General features: G+C 35.6%; 1 protein-coding gene across 3 annotated transcripts in view; it reads right to left on the reverse strand.

Annotated features, from left to right (window-relative positions):
- Nucleotides 1-371: 371 nt before the first annotated feature.
- Nucleotides 372-19077, reverse strand: part of VPS41 (VPS41 subunit of HOPS complex) — a 225814-nt gene continuing 207108 nt past the window's right edge. For all 3 annotated transcript variants that reach the window (XM_045827611.1, XM_045827610.1, XM_045827609.1), the window contains 4 exons: nt 9444-9543; nt 9287-9331; nt 1652-1731; nt 372-1096 (listed from right to left, as the gene is read on the reverse strand). In XM_045827611.1, the coding sequence (XP_045683567.1) occupies nt 1016-1096; nt 1652-1731; nt 9287-9331; nt 9444-9543 (306 nt within the window). In that variant the 3' untranslated portion in view covers nt 372-1015. The remainder of the gene's footprint in view (nt 1097-1651; nt 1732-9286; nt 9332-9443; nt 9544-19077) is intronic.

Genomic DNA, 19077 nt, shown 5'->3' on the forward strand with positions numbered 1-19077 from the left:
ACATTGAGTATATATTTTTCATGTTTTTTCACCCTTTAAGGGCTGGCAATATATCCCAGTATAGATGAAGCTAATAACAAGAAAACAGTCACAAGTTTCCATTCTCTCTCTCTATCCTACGCTAAGTTATACAAGGGCAGAGAAAGCACTAGAGAAGAAAAACATCATTAAGCCCATCCTCTGGCATCAGACAGTCCCATTTCTCCTGAGAATCCTTCAGAGTATCTATAATAGGACTCATTTCCTCTGGTTGGGCAAAACCTAAACACAACCCATCACATTCCAGGGTGCTGGGAGTCTGTTCTGTTCCTCAAGAGGGTGCCAGAATTCTTGACTGAAGCTGTTCAACCCAATAAATAAAGAGTCTTCCATGTGGGGAGAGGTAACATTTATTCAATCAACAAATGCTGAGTGCCTGCCAGGACCACTGCTAGTCATTGGGATACATAGAACATGTGATCAGTCAACATGAAACTGCATGACATCAGCATGCTCATGTCATGCAGATGCCACTGAATAAGTGACAGTGTGCACAATGTTTCATTAAACACCTATTGACATAATAACAACAGCTGATGACATTACAAAAAGACAAACTCAGATGCAAGAACTGCAGAGCATACAGACCAAGGTCCAACGCAGCAGGAGCTAGCTGGACAGCAACATGGGTGATGCTTAGACAGCTGGGGACGACCCCTGACAGTTCACTTTAGGAATGAACAATTTTACTATGATTTAAAAATTTCTAATTCCCAAACTGATGTTTCCATTCCTCAATAAAGAGTGAGCCAAACAAATGATGAAATATTGACTGTGAATCCAACTATTTCATGCATGGATGGGGAAAAATCTAACATCTTTATCAACTGCAAAGAGAAAACTCTAGTAGACAGGTAAAGATGACAAAAGTTTTTCTGAGCATAACATAAACATACAAAACTCAGCAAATGCTTCTGTTGTTGCAAACACTATCTTCAAAAAGAGTGGTGAGGAAGATACTGACAATGGGACAAAGCTATTTTTTCATCTCCAAAATGGCACTTCCTGGTCCACGGTGCTTAGCGCTGCAGATGTTGCAGAACTGTGCAGGAGAGGTCTAAAATATAATTTAAAAACACAGATAAAAAAAACCTTTTGTTTCTACTTTCATATTCAGAAATATTATGGGAGCATGAGTCAGGGGACAGGGAGGATGCTATGAAATGTCATTTCTTTTCCTTGAGATTATTGCTGATTCACATAGGATTCCATTTAGAATAGCTGTTATTCAAAGAACACCCCACAGAAAAACAAGTCCAATGTGACAGAGAGGAACATGACACTAAAAGAGAGCAGGGCCATGATGCAGAAATTAGGTTGAGAGCTGTACAAAACATCAAATGGTTTACTGTATCATGTCTCCATAGCTCAACAGTCATCAATTTTACCTGAGTAAATTCACTTCAATGAATATGATTTTATAATGCTTAGTTTAATAAACATTTTTATGTTTGAGTATTAGATGAATTAATTTTCCTAACATGATATAAAACTCTATTATAATTTTGGGAACTCAGAGAACCATAGGATGACAGGCTACAATTTTGAGCACATCTACAGAATTGACTGCATCAATTTCTCTTTAGTTAATGGCGGCTAGCTGCCAACTCACCATGCTGGGCACGGGCAGGCACTCCTTGTGGAACATATGCCGGCAATGGAAGACCACCACACTGAAGAGCTTAGCTGCGTCTGGGGGCAGAGGGCAGAAAAGAGAGAAAGACTCAATGCAACAAGCAGATCAGAAACTTACAAAACCAGTCTTTTTTTTTTTTTCCCCCATTCTCTCATACCCTTCCCTTTGGCAACTGTCAGTTTTTTTCTATGTAGATCTGTTTTGTTTATTCATTTTTTAAAAAGATTCCACATATTAGTGAAATTATATGGTATTTTCCTTTTTCTTTCTGACTTCACTTAGCATAATATAATACCCTCTAGGTACATCCATACTGTTGCAAATGGCAAGTTTTTTTTTATGACTAATATGCCATTGGATATCCCACATCTTCTTTATCCATTCATCTATTTATTGATGGATACCTAGGTAGCTTCTATATCTTTGCTATTGTAAATAATGCTGCAATGAACATAGGGGGTACCTAAGTCTTTTTGAATTCATGTTTCTTTCAGATCAATACCAAGTAGTGGAACTGTTGGATCATTCAGCAACTCTATTTTTAATTTTTTTTCAAGGAATATCCATACTTTTTTCCACAGTGGCTGCACTGATTTATAATCCCAACAGTACAAAAGTGTTCCCTGTTTTCCACATCCTGGCCAAAACTTGTTATTCATTGATTACTTGATGATAGCCATTCTGACATATGTGAGGTGATATCTCATTGTGGTTTTAATTTGTATTTCCCTGATGATTAGTGATATTGAGTATCTTTCCATATTTCTGTTAGATATCTGTATATGTCCTCCTGAGAGAAACGTATAAAGAGGTCCTCTGCCCATCTTTTAATCAGACTGTTTGGTTTTCTTAGTGTTAAGTTGTGTAAGTGCCTTATACATTTTAGATATTAAACTCTTATTGGACATATCATTTGCGAGTATCTTCTCCCATTCAGTAGGTTCTTTTTATTTTGTTTATGATTTCCTTCAGTTTAACAATTTTTTTCAGTTTGATGTAGTCCCACTTGTTAATTTTTGTTGTTGTATACATTCCAAAAGATATTGCTAAGAGCAACGTCAAAGAGTTTATTGTATGTTTTCTTCTAGGAGTTTCAGGTCTTAAACTTAAGTCTTTAATCCATTTGGAGTTTATTTTTGTATATGGTCCAGTTTAGAAAGTGGCCCCATTTCATTTTTTTTGGCATGTATATGTCCAGTTTTCCCAACACCTTTTACTTAATGAGACTGTTTTTAGCGCATTGTATATTTTTGCTTCCTTTGTTATAGATTAATTGATCATATAAGCAAGAGTTTATTTCTGGGCTATTTTATTCCATTGATCTATATGTCTGTTTTTATGCCAGTATGCACTGCTTTGATCATTTTAGTTCTGTAGTAGTTTGAAATCTGGGAGTATGTCACCTTTCCCTTTGTTCTTTTTCAAGGCAGGGCCTTTTGTGGTTTCATATACATTTCTGGATTACTTGTTCAAAGAAATATGCCACTGACATTTTTAATAAGGATTGTAGTGCATCTGTAAATGACTTAAGATAGTAGTAAAGACATTTTACAATTACTAATCTTTCCACTCCATGAGTGTGGTATATCCTTCCATTTATTTGTTATCTTCTTCAATTTCTTTTAATATCTCACAGTTCTCTCTGGACAGGTCTTTCACCTCTTTGGTTAAGTTTATTCTGAGGGTTTTTTAAATGTAACTGTAAATAGGATTTTCTTAATTTCTCCTTCTGGAGAAATTAATTCATTACTGGTTAATGAAACAGTAAAAAATTCTGTATAATGATTTTTATATCCTGAAATTTTACTGAACTCACTTATTAATTCTAATAGTTTCTTGGTAGAGTCTTTAGGGTTTTCTATGTAAAGTATCATGCTATCTGCAGATAATAAGAGTTTTATTTCTTCCTTTCTGAGTTAGATGCCTTCATTTCTTTTTCCTGCCTGATTGTTCTGATTAGGACTTCCAGGGCTATGTTGAATAGAAGTGGTAATAGTGAGCATCCTTGTCTTATTTCTGATCTTAGAGGAGAGGCTTTCAGCTTTTCACCACTGAGTACAATATCAGCTGTGGGTGTGTCATATATAGTCTTTATAATATTGAGGTAAGTTCTTTCTATACCCACTTTGTTGAGAGGAGTTTTTATCAGAAAAGGATGTTAAAGTTTGTCAAATCCTTTTTCTGCCTCTACTGAGATGATCCTATCATTTCCATCGTTCATTTTGTTACTGGGGTTGATTGATTTACATATAATGAAGCCTCCTTGCATCCTTGGAATAATCATACTTGGTCATGGGGCATAATCCCCTTAATGTATACTTCATCTGGTTTACTAGTATTTTGTTGAAAATTTCTGCATCTATGTTCATCAAGCATACTGGCCTCTAATTTTCCTTTTTTGGTAATGTCTTTGGTTGAATTTGGAAGTGTTTCTTTTACTATAATTTTTAAAATAGTTTAAGAAGAATGAGTATTAATTCTTCTTTAAATGTGTGGTAGAATTCCCCTGTGAAGCCATCTGGTCCAGGACTTTTATTTGTTGGGAGTTTTTTGATTATTTGCTCAATTTCATTACTAGTAACTGGTCTGTTTAGATTTGTTATTTCTTCCTGTCTTGTAAGAAATTTATCCATTATGTGTCAAGTTTGTTGGCATATAATTTTTCAAAGTATTGTTTAATGACTCTTTGTATTTCTGTGGTGTAAGTTGTTAACTTCTCTTTCATTTATGATTTTATTTACTTGGCCTCTCTTTCCTTTATTCTTGATGAATTTGGTTAAAGGTTTAATTTTATCTTTTCAAATAACCAACTCTTAGTTTCACTGAACTTTTCTATTGTTCTTTAAATTTCTATTTTGTTTATTTCCATTCCAATCTTAATTATTTCCCTCCCACTGTTTACTTTGGGTTTTATTTGTTCTTCCCCCCCCCCCCCCAGTTCTCATAGATGTAGAGTTAGATGGTTTATTTGCGATTTTTCTTGTTTCCTGTTGTAGGCCTGTATAGCTATGAATATCCAACTTAGAAGTGTTTTTGTGGCATTCCATAGTGTGTTTAGAAAAGTGGTGTTTTTATCTTCATTTGTGTCAAGGTGATTTTGAATACCTATTTGATTTCTTTGATCCACTGGCTGTTTTTTCATGTACTTTAGTTTTCATGTATTTGTGTTTTTTTCTCCCAGTTTTCTTTCCATAGTTGATTTCTACTGTCATGCCATTGCAGCTGGAAAAGATGCTTGATAATGATTTCAATCTCTCTGAATTTACTAAGGCTTGCTATATGGCCCAATATGTGATCTATTCTGGAGGAGGATCCAGAAAAGAAAAATTGCACTTGAAAAATTGTGTATTCTATTCTCAAGTTTTTGGATGAAGTGTTCTATAAATATCTATTAAGTTGACCTGGTCTAATGTGACACTTAAAGCTATTATTTCCTTATTAATTTTGTCTCAATGATCTATCTATTGATGAGAGTGGAGTATTAAAGTATCCTCCTATTACTGAATTTCTCCTTTTATCTATCTATTAACTTTTGCTTCATATATTTAGTTTCTTCAATGTTGGGTCACAGATATTTGTGATTGCTATAGACTTTTTTTTTTGATTGACCATTTTACAATTATGTATTTCTTTGCCTTTTTGTTACATATTCTATTTTAAAGTCTATTTAGTCTGATATGAGTATTGCTACCCCAGCTATCTTTTCATTTCTAATTGCATGAAATATCTTTTACCATTCCTTAACTTTCAGTCTGTGTGCCCTTTGATTTGAAGACCCTTGTAGGCAGCATATAGATGAGTCATATTTTTTAATTATTCATCCCCTCTGTGTCTTTTTTAAAAGTATTTTCTATTTCATGTGTTTATTTTTTAGAGAGAGTGTAGGGATGGAGAAAGAGAGGGAGAGAAACATTGACTTGTTGCCTCTTGCATACCACCAACGGGGACCTGGCCCACAACCCAGGCATGTGCCCTGCCTGGGGATCAAACTGGCAACCTTTCTATTCACAGGCCAATGATCAAACCATTAAGCCACGCCAGCCATAGCACCACTCTCTTTTTATTTGAGCATTCACTACATTTTACACTTAAATTAATTATGATAACTATGTGCTTATTGCCATTTTGTAAATGTTTTTGGTTGTTTCTATAGTTGTGTTCTTTCCTTTTCTTCTCTTGTTCTTTTCCCTTTCGGTTTGCTGATTTTCTTTAGTTTCTTGTTTGAGTTCTGTTCTCTTTATTCTTTGTGTCTTTTGTAGGTTTTTGGTTTGTGGTTGCCAATAGGTTTATGTATATCATTCTATATCTATAGCAGTTTATTCTAAGCTGATAGATATTTAAATCTGAATATACTCTAAAAGGACTATATTTGTATACCCCTCTCCATGCTTTAAGTTTTTGATGTCATATTTTAGATGTTTTTGTGTTATGTATCTTTGAACTATTTATTGTAGTTTGAGTTGAGTTTGGTACTTTTATTTTTTGACCAAAAGGCAGTAGCTTTTTAAATGTCTGATTTGCTACATTTATTAACTATTTGGCTTTACCTGTGATATTTTTCTTTTCTCATATTTTCTTATTTCTGGTTAGTGTCTTTCCTTTTTACTTAAAGCAGACCCTATAACATTTCTTGTAGGACTGGTTTAATGGTGATGAATTCCTGTATTTTATGTTTGTCAGGGAAACTCTTTTCTCATCTTCAGTTCTGAATTACCTTGCTGGGTAAATTATTATAGGTTGTAGGTTCGTAGGTTCCTTTCTTTCAGTACTTTAAATATGTCCTGCCACTCCCTCCTGGTCTGGAAAGTTGAGGCTGAGAAATCAGCCTTTTGGGGTTTCCTGTTTTCAAGATTGCCACTTTATACTTTACCAATATAATTACTATACGTCTTGGTATGGGTCTCTTTGGGTTTATCTTATTTGGAATTCTCTGTGCTTCCTGAACCTGGATGTGTATTTCCTTTTGCAGGTTAGGAAAGTTTTCAGCTGTTATTTCTTTAAATAAAGTTTCTGTTCTTTCCTTTTCCTTCTGGAACCTCTATAAATGCAAATGTTTGTGTGCTTGATGTTATCCCAGAGGTTCTTTAAACTATCTTTGTTTTTTAAAATCTTTTTTCTTTTTACTGTTCTGATTGATTTCCACTAGTCTGTTTTCCAGGTCACTGATTCATTCTTCTGTATAAGCTAACCTATTATTTATGTATTTTTCATTTTAATTATTGTGTTCTTCAGTTCTACCTGGTTCTGTGTTATGCTTTCTAAGTTTTTGTTGAAGTTCTCCGTAAATTCCTCTATTTCACTCTCAAGTTGGTGAGCATCCTTATGATTGGTTCTTTGAATTGCTTACTGGGAAAATTACTTGCCTCCATGTCCTTAAAATTTTCTTCTGGGGATTTTTCTTATTCCTTCATCTGAGAGGTATTATTCTGATTTTTTCATTTAGTTTGATTTTCTATTTTGTTATATAAAGACAAAATAGCCATCTCTCCCAGTCATGAAAGCAGTGGCCTTGTATAGAAATACCTCTCTGTAGGGTGTGTCTGCTGGATCGTTTTAGCAGGCCAGCTGGAGCAAACAAGAGCCTACAGTGTCCAGGGCCCTCGCCTATAGTGCTAGAGCAGCTCTGGGTGGGGAGGCTAGGTGAAGCAACTTTGTCTGGAGCTGAAAGAGCTCAAGTGACGTGTCAGGGAATACAGTGTGGTGACCTTGCAGCTGGGCCAGAGCACTTGAATATAGCTCCTGGCCACCAAATGGAGCTGTGAGGGTGGGGGGTGGTATGGAATGTAAGCAATGGCGCTCACTAGGCCCCTGGCCCAGACATTTTCCATAGCTGCTGGAGAGCTCCTGTGTTTCCCAGTTTTTTCCATTTGGTCTCTTTTTCTAGTTTGTTGGTCAGAAGCTGTTCATTCAGCACTCATTGTCTCTCAGGAGTAACTGCTCTCTATGTATGTGTATATTTTAGTTTGCTCGTAGAAGGAGGTGAGTTCAGCGTTCTACCATTGTTGCCATCTTGAATCTATATCTTAAAACAGTCTTTTTTCCCCATCTGTTAGCATACTTTTTATAAAATTAATTTAAATTTACCACAGTGACACTGGTTAATAAAATTATAGAGGTTTCAAGTGTACAATTCCATAATATATCATCTGTATACTGTATTGTGTATTCAGCAGTCAAACCAGTCTTAATGAAAATCCAGCTGTAGTTAAATCAACTGCTTTAGAAGGATTGCTTATTTATAAATGCATTCCTGAGTTGGGGTGGTAGTCAAATGAAAAATAGATATTCTATTCATGTTGCCATGTGAGTCACAGGTTACTTGCTTGGCTTTTATGCCATTTACTACAACAACAAACTGGGGAAAGTTCCATAAGCAAATTTATCCATGTTTAACCATATTAATCATATTAGAGCCAGTACATGTTTGTGCATCCTCTCCTCCTGAACCCTGCTCCTACACAGAATTGTTACATTCCACATAGTGAGGTCAGTTTTGTGGCTTTATGAAAATGCTTTCTGCCTGTTCACCTACTATCTTTGTCAAGACCATCTTCTGATTTCAGGGCAGAACTTGGTTAAACTGTAGGCTGTGACCTTGCATTGTATCTCACTTCTGCAGGAATTTAATCTAACTGTACAGTGCCAGTGTATACAGTCTCTTTCTGTTAAAATGCTGCCTAAAACACTATGGAAGCTCACTTCTTTCCCTGTGCCCACTGCAGTTTGTAACATAAACAGTTAAAATCCAAACGTATTTATTTCTTCTAGAAAAGGCCCTAAGTGGAAAAACTTTTCATGCTCCTGCCATATTTTTCATGCTCCTTATAGCTAAGTAAATGCTACATCAACTAGATCATTCAGTATTTCTCTAAGATGAATTTATATTAAAACAACAATAACAAGAAAGATTTTTTTAGTATCCTGACAATGTTCTTTAATTTCTACTTTTAAATGACAGACTTTTCCTCTTCTCATGTCAGATTATCCAATGTAAGATGATTTGATTATACATGAAGATAAATAAACCACAAATTATAAACAAATGTTTATGTCTCTTAAGAAGTCACCATTCCAATTAGATGGGGAGGGGTGTGGTTAATTATGTTTCCATTGACATGCGAGGTAATTTGGATGCCAAAACCATATAAGAGAGAAAAGGTTTTAAAAAAGGGAAAGCCATATAAAAAAATTTCCCACATACACACATTGTTCTTCAACCTTGGAATTTAAACACATTGACAGTAAGTTTTATTTTGTTTTACTCTATAGCAGTGCTTTGCAAAGAATGGCCCCTGAACCAGTAGCATCAACATTGTTTGGGAACTTGTTAGAAATGCAAATTCTCATGTCCTACCCTGGAAATACTAAATTGGAACCTCTGTGAGTAGGACCAGCATTCTGGGCTTTAACAAACATGTCAGGTGATGCTGACTTACTCCACAGTTGAAGATCCTTGGTTCTAAAGAATGGCACAATCAGCAGGCAACTGAGTAGAGATGTGGGCTGAAATTATTCTGTAAACTGGATTATTCTGAAAGTTATATAATTTTCTTAAAAATTCACTCATCATTAACACATATTGGGGATTTTTGCCCCTCCCAAGCATCTTACCTGATGGAAGAATAGGGGAAAGGCACGATTCACAAATGTTCTCCTCTGCAAGGAAACGCATACACTTGAGATTACACAGTGTTTCTGGTTTCTACTTGCTCTGTCTCTTCTGAAAGCTAGACATATAGTTCCATATGATTATTGCAATTTTACCCACCATCGACCAGAATGCCTTTCATCTGAGTACGATGCATTTTCTTCAGTAAAGACAGAGAGTCAGCTACCAGAATCTTCTTGCAGCCTTCACGAAGCAGAATCTAATGCATACATTGTAAGAGAAAAGCCATCTTAAAAAGATTCAAGTATCTGGGCTGGGGGGGAGGACCCTCTCACTGGGCCCTCAGAAAACTGGTGTCATTAAAATACTTCAAAGAGACCCACCCTGGCTCCTGCCCACAGCACCCTCCTCCCTCCAAACCTTTGTCAGACCCACCTTGCTAGCTTCCATTTGGGTATGACTATACAATTTTTCTTAGCAACATATCATGGTTCCTGCAGTGCTTGTAACAAAAATTCCAATTCCAAAGTCTGACGCAAAAGGCCTTCTATTAACTACCTCTATTGTTTTATAGGTCTTCCTAATACAGATTCTCTGGAACAGAGTTTGGCCCCTATGTGACCTGCTGATTCCAAACCCCAGATCTTTGCCCAGGATGGAAAACCTGCTATTCCCAAATCATTTATTTCATAAAGCCATCTATTTACTACACAAATGTTTTACTGTACTGGATTTCTATCATATATTAGGCATAAGACATGGTGTAATAAATTAAACAGACATGATTTCTGTCCTAAGTCCCCTCTAGGGTACTAACTGTTCCGTTCTCTGCAAATCTGACCCAAACCATTTGGCAATTAATGTAGTATATTAGTGTAATGGACTATATCAACCCCAAAATTTAATGAGTCTGAAGTGTCTGGCAAGTGAAAAAAGACCACAGATATTACATATTCTGTCACAAGATCATTTTCTTACTCTTCATTCCAGCACTGTACTTTGTTCCTTCCTACATGTTCGTTACTCCAGAGGCTTATTTCCTTACTCTCTGCCTGAAGAATGATGCAAGCTAACACTTCAGCACCCTCTGAAGTCAGGATGCAGACAGCAGAGGTCAAACACCTGGTTTTTGATTGATACCAACTTCATGTTGCAGAGCTGGGGAAACAAAACTGCCCAACTGCTTTTAGGCAGGTAAGCAGCAACCCACCTTATTTTTGAAACCCATTCTGTTGGGCATAGTGTGAGTTCACACTCTTTTCTGAGTTTTCTTTGGTATTTTATTAGAAATTGAGAGATGCTGTATGAGGTGTGCTTAAGCCAGATGACATTTTTTTTAACCCAAACTCCCTGCTTTTCAAAGAGGGAAATACTCGAGACCTAAAGGGCTGAGCGGGTCTCAGGCAGTGTCTGCAGCATCCCAATGTCTTCTGTGCAACTCCATGTAACTGCCATGGAAACTCACATGATGACACTGCTACCTCACTGCAGCCAGCTTTGCATCACCACAGTTTGCTTTCTTATGTTTTCAGGTAAAGGAAGTGAGAGACTGGCCAACTTGGAGCTCCATCCTTAGTCATCTGCAATAACAGGTGCTCCTCTCAAATCACAAAGAGCACTGACTTTGGGTGAATGAAGCCAGAGGGCTTCTCCCTAATGATATGAAGGCTAATATTCAAGAACACAAACGTGATGTCCAGATTAAAGTTTTATACCCACCATGTCTAGTATTGGTGAGCAGGAAATAACTAATAGTAGTACTATTTCTACATTAATTGAAGCAGTGTGTATAGTTTTATTTTTAAAATGCTATTAGAAATAGAATTTTTCTGATTCATTTTTAAAAAGATATTAAAACTTTGACATCATTAAAGCATAGAGAAAAAATAATAAAGATATCTAAAAAATATTCATGTCAGTAAACTTCAATAAAATTTGTAAGCAAACAATATAAAATTCCTCAGCCTCTGATACCAAAATAAACATTTAAGAAAAATAGTAACAATCATAGCCTCTTTGGTGAAATGTTTCCAAAAGAGCTAGCTCTGACCCTCACTGGGTGTTTTAGGTCTACTACATGAAACAGGGGTGCCCAACCTGCAGCCCGCCAGCTGCATGCCACCCAGGATGGCTATGAATGTGGCTCAACAAAAAATTTGTAAATTTACTTAAAACATCTTGAGATTTTCTTGTGATTACATGTTATCATGTATTTAATGTGTGGCCCAAGACAACTCTTATTCTAGTGTGGTGCAGAGATGTCAAAAGTTTGGACACCATTGGAGAAGCCACAATATCTACAAACTTAAAAAAGAAAACAGCAAAAAATGCAAACCAAGAGGAACTATTTTTTTCACCAGTTTTACATTTTGAAAAATAGGTCTAATCTGTTTGCCTGCATAACATATTTTCTAGGGAAAACTTTATTATTAAGAGGCACACAGCCAGGAGAATAGAAAATACACAAATACAGCTGAGTATGTTACTTTCTACTTCATTTGATCAAAACCCACCCAGGCTTCAAATCAGAAAAACACGAAAACCTTTTAACTTCATTTACATGATGCCAACTAGGTGTATATAAAGAGACTATCATCTGTAGGAAAGAAGTACTTATTCTATAACATCTGTAGTACTCTGAGGCAATCAGAGGTGGTGAAACACTTGTACAAGAATAATGTACTATTGCACAGGTACTGTTTTACAATACCAGACACACGGCAATGCATTATGTTAGTCAACATAACAGATTCCCGATAGCAACTACATCAGTGATTCATGAAATCAGTTGTTTATACTGAGTTTACACTCGAAAGCTAATACTTGGTATTTCCCATGAATGCATTTAGTAAGAGACTAATTAGTGAAAGTCAGATGCAGTAGCATTTTGCCTAAGGAGGGGGTCTTCATCTCTTTCTGACTTTCACACTTATGATTTCTAACTATGTCCATATTCCAAGGTCATCTGCCCAGCCTATCTTCCCAGCTGTGGAGTCTCAACTGTCACCTGTCTTCTTTCTATCCTTGAACACTTGATGTTATTCACAAACTTAGGGCACATGTACTTTCTTCTGTCATGCAGTTTCCCAATGACCAGAACAGCATAAAATCACTGCTACTCACATTCTGAGTACTATGTTCTATTATTTTGTGCTATTTTTCTTTTTAAAATATGAGATGTTTAAGTTATACAGAATAAAATAAAATAGACTGTCTCCACCACCTAAGTTGAACAAATCTATTAATACTTTGCCATCTACTTCAGATTTGTTTATTTCAGAAAATAAAGTATTACTGACATAACTGACACTTCCTTGCTTTCACCTTCCTCCCTCCTTCCTTACAAACACACTCCAACTTTGTTTAGTGTGTCCAACTATCAAAATATGCAGCGGGCTGGGGTTCATGCGACATAGATCTGGTCAATGAGATAAACAGAGCCTGGGGAGACATTTCCCACAAAAAAACAAAAGCCCCACTAGGAAAATATCCCTTTGCTTCTCACATCTTCTTGCCTGGAATATGGACATGAGGCCTGGAGATACAGCATCCACTTTGTGAACAAAAGGCAGCAATCTGGAGGTGTATTATTCTGTTGATGGATGTTCAGGCTGTTTCCAGTGTAGGAATATTAAGGATAAAGCTACAGAAAACATTCTTGTACAAATCTTTTGTGGACCTGCTTTTTATCTCTTGGGTAAATAGTTAGAAGTGACATGGCTAGGTCATGAAGTAGGTGTATGTATAATTTTTTAAGTAACTGCCTAACAGTTTTCCAAAGTGGTTATATACCATTTTATGTTGCCACATATTGAGCACCGATACCTGATGAATCTACCTCTTTTTCTTCTTGGGTAATCTTAGCCCTTTACTTTTTAATATATAATTTAAAACCCCAATAAGGTCTTTTGGCATGACTAGAATTTTACTAAACATATAGATGATTACTTTGGGGAGAACTGATAACATGATATGTATCTACTTTTAATAATTAAGTAAGTGGTCCAATTCAGTTTAATGATTTATATAGAATTTTTACATTTGTGTTAAAGAGAGAGGGCTATGATTATTTCATAGTGCCCTTGTGGGATGCTGGTAAGATTAGATTTAGCATCCCATGAGGAACTGAGTTTTTCCATTCTGTTCTCTGAAAGAATTTATGTAAAATAAAACTTGCCTATATTTATAAGTATGGTAAAGATTATCTCTAAAGTTGTCTATAGAATAATGATTTATTGTGGCTATGTTTTGACTACTAGTTTATTTAAACACTATTGGCCTATTTTATTTGCTCTTAAGTAAATTTTAGTACTATATTTCCTAGAAAATTGTTTATTGGATTTATTTTATATAAAACTGTAGCATTTACTTTGTTTTAAAATTTCATCTGTATCTGTAGTTCTGTTCCCCTTTGTTTCTGATATTTGCTTCTTTTTCTTGATCAACTTTGTTAGAGATTTTCCTATTTTATTAATCTTTCAATTCTTTCCTTTGGAACTTTGGTGAGGACATTTTCATTCTAACATCCATGTTTCTGTTAACAGCTCTTTTATATTTTCTATCTCTTAACTATTCTGTGCTTCATGCTAAATGATTTAATCAGATCCTTTTCTGAGTTATTTAATTTTTTTCAGCTGTATCTAATCTACTATTTGCCTTGTCCACCCAGTTGATAATTTAAATTAATACACTCACACAATTTTTATTTAGCTTTTCTTTTCAATTATTCTTATTTTCTATTATATTGTTCTCTTTCATATTATGGCGTCTACTTTTTCTTTCATGCCTTTATTTTAAATGGACTAATTAGTAAAGCCTTTGAGATTAGTCTTATTTTCAGTTCCTGGAAATATGAAGATTGTTGTAACATTTTTATTCTTTTGTGTAGAGTATCTCCTGACTACCATTCATTATATAATTTATAATTCTTTTTATGGTAAGCTCATCATCAGTGGAGAGTCCTGTGCATCCTAGCTGAAGAAACACCATTTTGAGTATTTCACTTCTGCTTTTTTTGAAGTCTCAAGGGGTTTCAATGGTTCTCGAAGAGTTTTCCCAAGCAGGATAGCATAAATGCAGATCCTCCAATTTCTTATGGGTAAGCTATTCTTTTCCCCAACCTTCTCTCCCTTGTTAACCTCTGAGGAGATGGCTAGCTCCTTTGTCACTACACAGAACCAGAAGGTAGTTATTTAATATGGCTTGAGACTCAGGCTCTGTAGAAGGCATTTGATTTTAGTTCCTCACTTCAGGTGGGCCAATGACCATTTCTCCTGCTCCCATTTAAGTTTAAGAAGCCCATAATCTAGAAATGGTTTCTGCTTATCTAGAGGACTACCATAATAACAATATTCCCTTCCACTTTGGATTTGCTCTCAGTATTTCTGGGTACCTGTTCCGATCCCTTTTGGAGATGAGCTATGAATTAAAAATGAATTATTTTTAACATTCTAGTTAACATTCTTTTTAACAGGAAGGGAGTATTCAGTTTAGTCTATCATATATCCAGAAATCTAAATCTTCTCTGGTTAAGAAACATAAATTTCTAGTATACATACTGTTGAGAATGTTAAGTAAAGCAAATATCTATAAGCATAGACTATATCTATATTTACTCTCCTCTAAATGTATTTTACTTGAATTCTTAGAATCTTAATCTTTATCACTGACCTTGACAGTTGATTACATACTTTTATGCCTTATTGATTTTTTTTATTTTTTAAAGATTTTATTTATTTTCAGACAGAAGGGAAAGGAGGGACAAAGAGAGGGAGAGAAACATCAATGTGTGATTGCCTCTCATGCATCCTGCCTTGAGGAAACTGCCTGCAACCCAGGCACGTGCCCTAGACTGGGAATTGAAGCAGTGACCTTTTGCTTTCAGCCCGACACTCAATCCACTGAGCCACACCAGGCAGGGCTCCTTATTGAATTTAGATATTAAAAATTTAAATAGACTTACAAGGCCTTGTTTTGATGTTTATCTTTTAATTTCTTCTTTACTATATTTTTTTTCCATTGCCATTTTGCCTTTGTGCTCCCCTCCCCCAACAATTACCACACTGTAATCCATGTCCATGAGTCCTTTTTCTTTTCTTCTTAATCCCTCCACCTCATACCTCCCACTCCCACTAGTTATAATCCTGCTCTCTATAAGAATCTGTCCCAATTTTCCTTGTTAGTTCACTTTGTTCATTCGATTCCAGATATGAGTGAACTCATATGGCATTTGTCTTTCTCTGACTGGCTTATTTCACTTAGCATAATGTTCTGCAAGTCCATCCATATTGTCGTAATGGGTAAAAAAAATTTTTTACAGCCAATTAGTATTCCATTGTGTAAATGTCCCACAGTTGTTTTATCCACTCATCTACTGATGGACACTTGGGTTGCTTCTATATCTTGGCAATTGTAAATACCAGTGCAATGAACATAGGGGTGCTTATGTTCTTGCAAATTACTGTTTTGGGTTCCTTCAGTTATACTCCCAGAAGTGGGATTGATGGGTCAAAAGGCAGATCCATTTTTTAATTTTCTGAGTTATCTCCATCCTGCTTTCCACAGTGGCTGCACCAGTCTGCATTTCTGCCAACAGTACAAAATTGTTCCCTTTTCTCCACATCCTCACCAGCTTGTTGATTTATTGATGATAGCCATTCTGACAGGTGTAAGATATCTCATTGTTTTAATTTGCATTTCTCTAATGATTAGTGACGATGAGCATCTTTTCTTATGTCTATTGGCCATCTGTATGTGCTGTTTGGAGAAGTGACCATTCAGGTCCTTTTGTTTCCCTTGCCAGAGGAGATACATTTAGTAGCATATTGCTATGAGCAATGTCAGAGACTTTGCTGCCTATGTGTTCTTTTAGGACTTCTATGGTTTGGGGCCTAACATTTAAGTAGATGATCCATTTTGAATTTATTCTTATGTGTGGTACAATGTGGTCTAGTCTAATTTTTCTGCATGTTTCTGTCCAATTTTCCCAACACCATTTATTGAATAAACTATCTTTAGCCCATTGTATGTGCTTGCTTCCTGTGCTGCATATTAATTGCCTGTAAAGGTGTGGGTTTATTTCTGAGCTCTCTATTGTGTTCCATTGATCTATGTGTCTGTTTTTGTCCCAGTACCATGCTGTTTTGATTACTATGGCCTTGTAGTATAGTTTGATATTAGGAAGCATGATTCCTCTAACTTTGTTCTTCTTTCTCAGGATCACTGCTGTTATATGGGACCTTTTGTGGTTCCATATACATTTGTGAAATATTTGTTCTAGATCTGTGAATTACATCATTGGAATCTTGATAGGAATTGTGTTGAACCTATTGATTGCTTTGGGTAGTATGGACACTGTAACAATGTTAATTCTTCCTATCAATGAAAACAGCATATGCTCCACTTATTTGTATTGTCTTCAAATTCTTTCTTCAGTGTCTTATAATTTTCTGAATGCAGGTCTTTTACATCCTTGGTTAAGTTTATTCTGAGCTGTTTTATTCTTTTTGTCGCAATTGTGAATGGGACTGTTTTCTTAATTTCCCTTTTTCATAGTTCATTATTGGCATATAAAAATGCAACTGATTTCTGGATATTAATTTTATATACTGATACTTTGCTGAATTCATTTATCAGTTCTAGTAGTTTCTTGATGGAATCTTTGGGGTACAGTATCATGTCATCTGCAAATAACAACAGTTTTACTTCTTCCTTTTCAATTTGGATGCCTTTTATTTCTTCTTTTCTGATTGCTTTGGCTAGGCCTTCCAGGACTATGCTGTATAAGAGAGGTGAAAGTGGACATCCCTGTCTTGTTCCTGATTTTAAGGAGAACACTTGTGGTTTTTGCCTGTTGAACATGATGCTGGCAGTTGCTTTGTTGTATATGGCCTTTATTTTGTTTAGGCATGTTCCCTCTAAACCCACTTTGCTGAGAGTTTCTATAATGAATTGGTGCTGTATTTTATCTGATGCTTTTTTCTGCATCTATTGATATGGTCATGTGATTTTTATCCTTCATTTTGTTTATGTGGTGAATCACATTTATTGATTTGTGAATGTTGTTTAAACCTTGCATTTCCAGAATAAATCCCACTTGATCATGGAGTATGATCTTTTGATGCTTTGCTGTATTACTGTATTTTTAGGACTATAAGACACATCTAGGTTTTAGAGGAGGAAAATAGGAAAAAAATTGCGAAGCAAAAATTGTGGTAAAATGTTTAATAACCTGTGACCCTGCTCCACTGCCCCCCACATAGGTAAGCTAAATTCAGACCATAAGATGAACCCCCATTTCCTCCCAAATTTGGGGGGGAAAGTATGTCTTATAGTCCAAAAAATATGGTAGATTTGCTAATATTTTGTTGAGGATTTTACCTTCTATGTTCATCAGAGATATTGGCCTATGCTTTTCTTTCTTTGTAGTGTCTTTATCTGGTTTTGGAATTAGGATAATGCTGGCTTTGTAAAATGAGTTTGGAAGACTTCCCTCCCCTTGAATTTTATAAAATAGTTGAGAAGTAGAGGTGTTACTTCTTCTCAGAATGTTTGATAAAATTTACCTGTGAAGCCATCTGGTCTAGGGCTTTTGTTTGTTAGGAGTTTATAGATTATTGCTTTAATTTCAATAGGTATAATCTGTCTATTCAGATTCTCTGATTCTTCCTAATTTAGTTTTGGAAGACTGTATGTTTCTAGGAATTTATCTGTTTTGTCCAGGTTATCCAGTTTATTGGCATACAGTTGCTCAAAATATTTTCTTACAATCCTTTGTATGTCTCTAGTGTCAGTTATTTCTCCTCTTTTATTTCTAACTTTATTTATTTGAGTCCTTTCTTTATTTCTTTTTGATGAGTCTGCTTAAAGGTCTGCCAAGCTTGTTTATCTTTTCAAAGAATCTGCTCTTGGAGTCATTGATCTTTTGTATCTTTTTTTAGAGACTATTTCATTTATTTCTGCTCTGATCTTTATTATTTCCTTCTTTCTTACGCACTTTGGACTTTGTCGTTCTTTATCCAGTTCCCTGAAGTGTGAAGCTGGATTGTTTATTTGAGCTTTTTTGTTTTCTTTCTTTCTTTTCTTTTCTTTTTTTTTCTGAGATAGGTTTATAATGCTATGAATTTGTCCCTTAGAATTGCTTTTCCAGTGTCCCATAGATTTTGGATTGTTGTGTCCTCATTTTCATTTGTTTCAAGGCATCTTTTAATTGCTTCCTTGATTTCATTGTTAACCCATTCACTGTTTAGGAATATGTTATTTAGCTTCCATGTCTTTGTATGATAATCAGTGTTCTTGTGATTGATTTATAGATTTATAGCATTGTGGTCAGAGAAGATGCTTGATGTGATTTCACTCTTAAATTTATTGAGACTTGCTTTGTATCCTAATATGTGGTCTATCCTAGAATACATTCCACATGTACTTGAAAAGTATGTATATTCTGCTGCTTTGGAGTGAAACGCTCTGAAGATATCAGTTCAATCCATTTGATCTCAGCAGGGTGTCCAACCTTTCAGCATCTGTGTGCCATACTGGAACAAGAGTTGTCTTGGGCCACACGTTATACACATTAAATGTATTGTAATATGTAATCACACAGAAAATCTCATAGTGTTTAAAGTAAATTTATGATTTTGTTTTGGGCCACATTCACAGCCATCCTGGGCTGCATGCAGCCTGAGACTGCAGATTGGACACCCCTGGTCCTAATGTGTTGTTTAAAGCTGCTGTCTCCTTGTTGATTTTCTGGCTGGAAGATCTATCCATTGAAGTCAATGGGGTGTTAAAATGC

The sequence above is a fragment of the Phyllostomus hastatus genome, unplaced genomic scaffold (genome assembly GCF_019186645.2).
Source record: "Phyllostomus hastatus isolate PE091 unplaced genomic scaffold, TTU_PhHast_1.1 phas_scaffold_78, whole genome shotgun sequence".
NCBI lineage: Eukaryota > Metazoa > Chordata > Mammalia > Chiroptera > Phyllostomidae > Phyllostomus > Phyllostomus hastatus.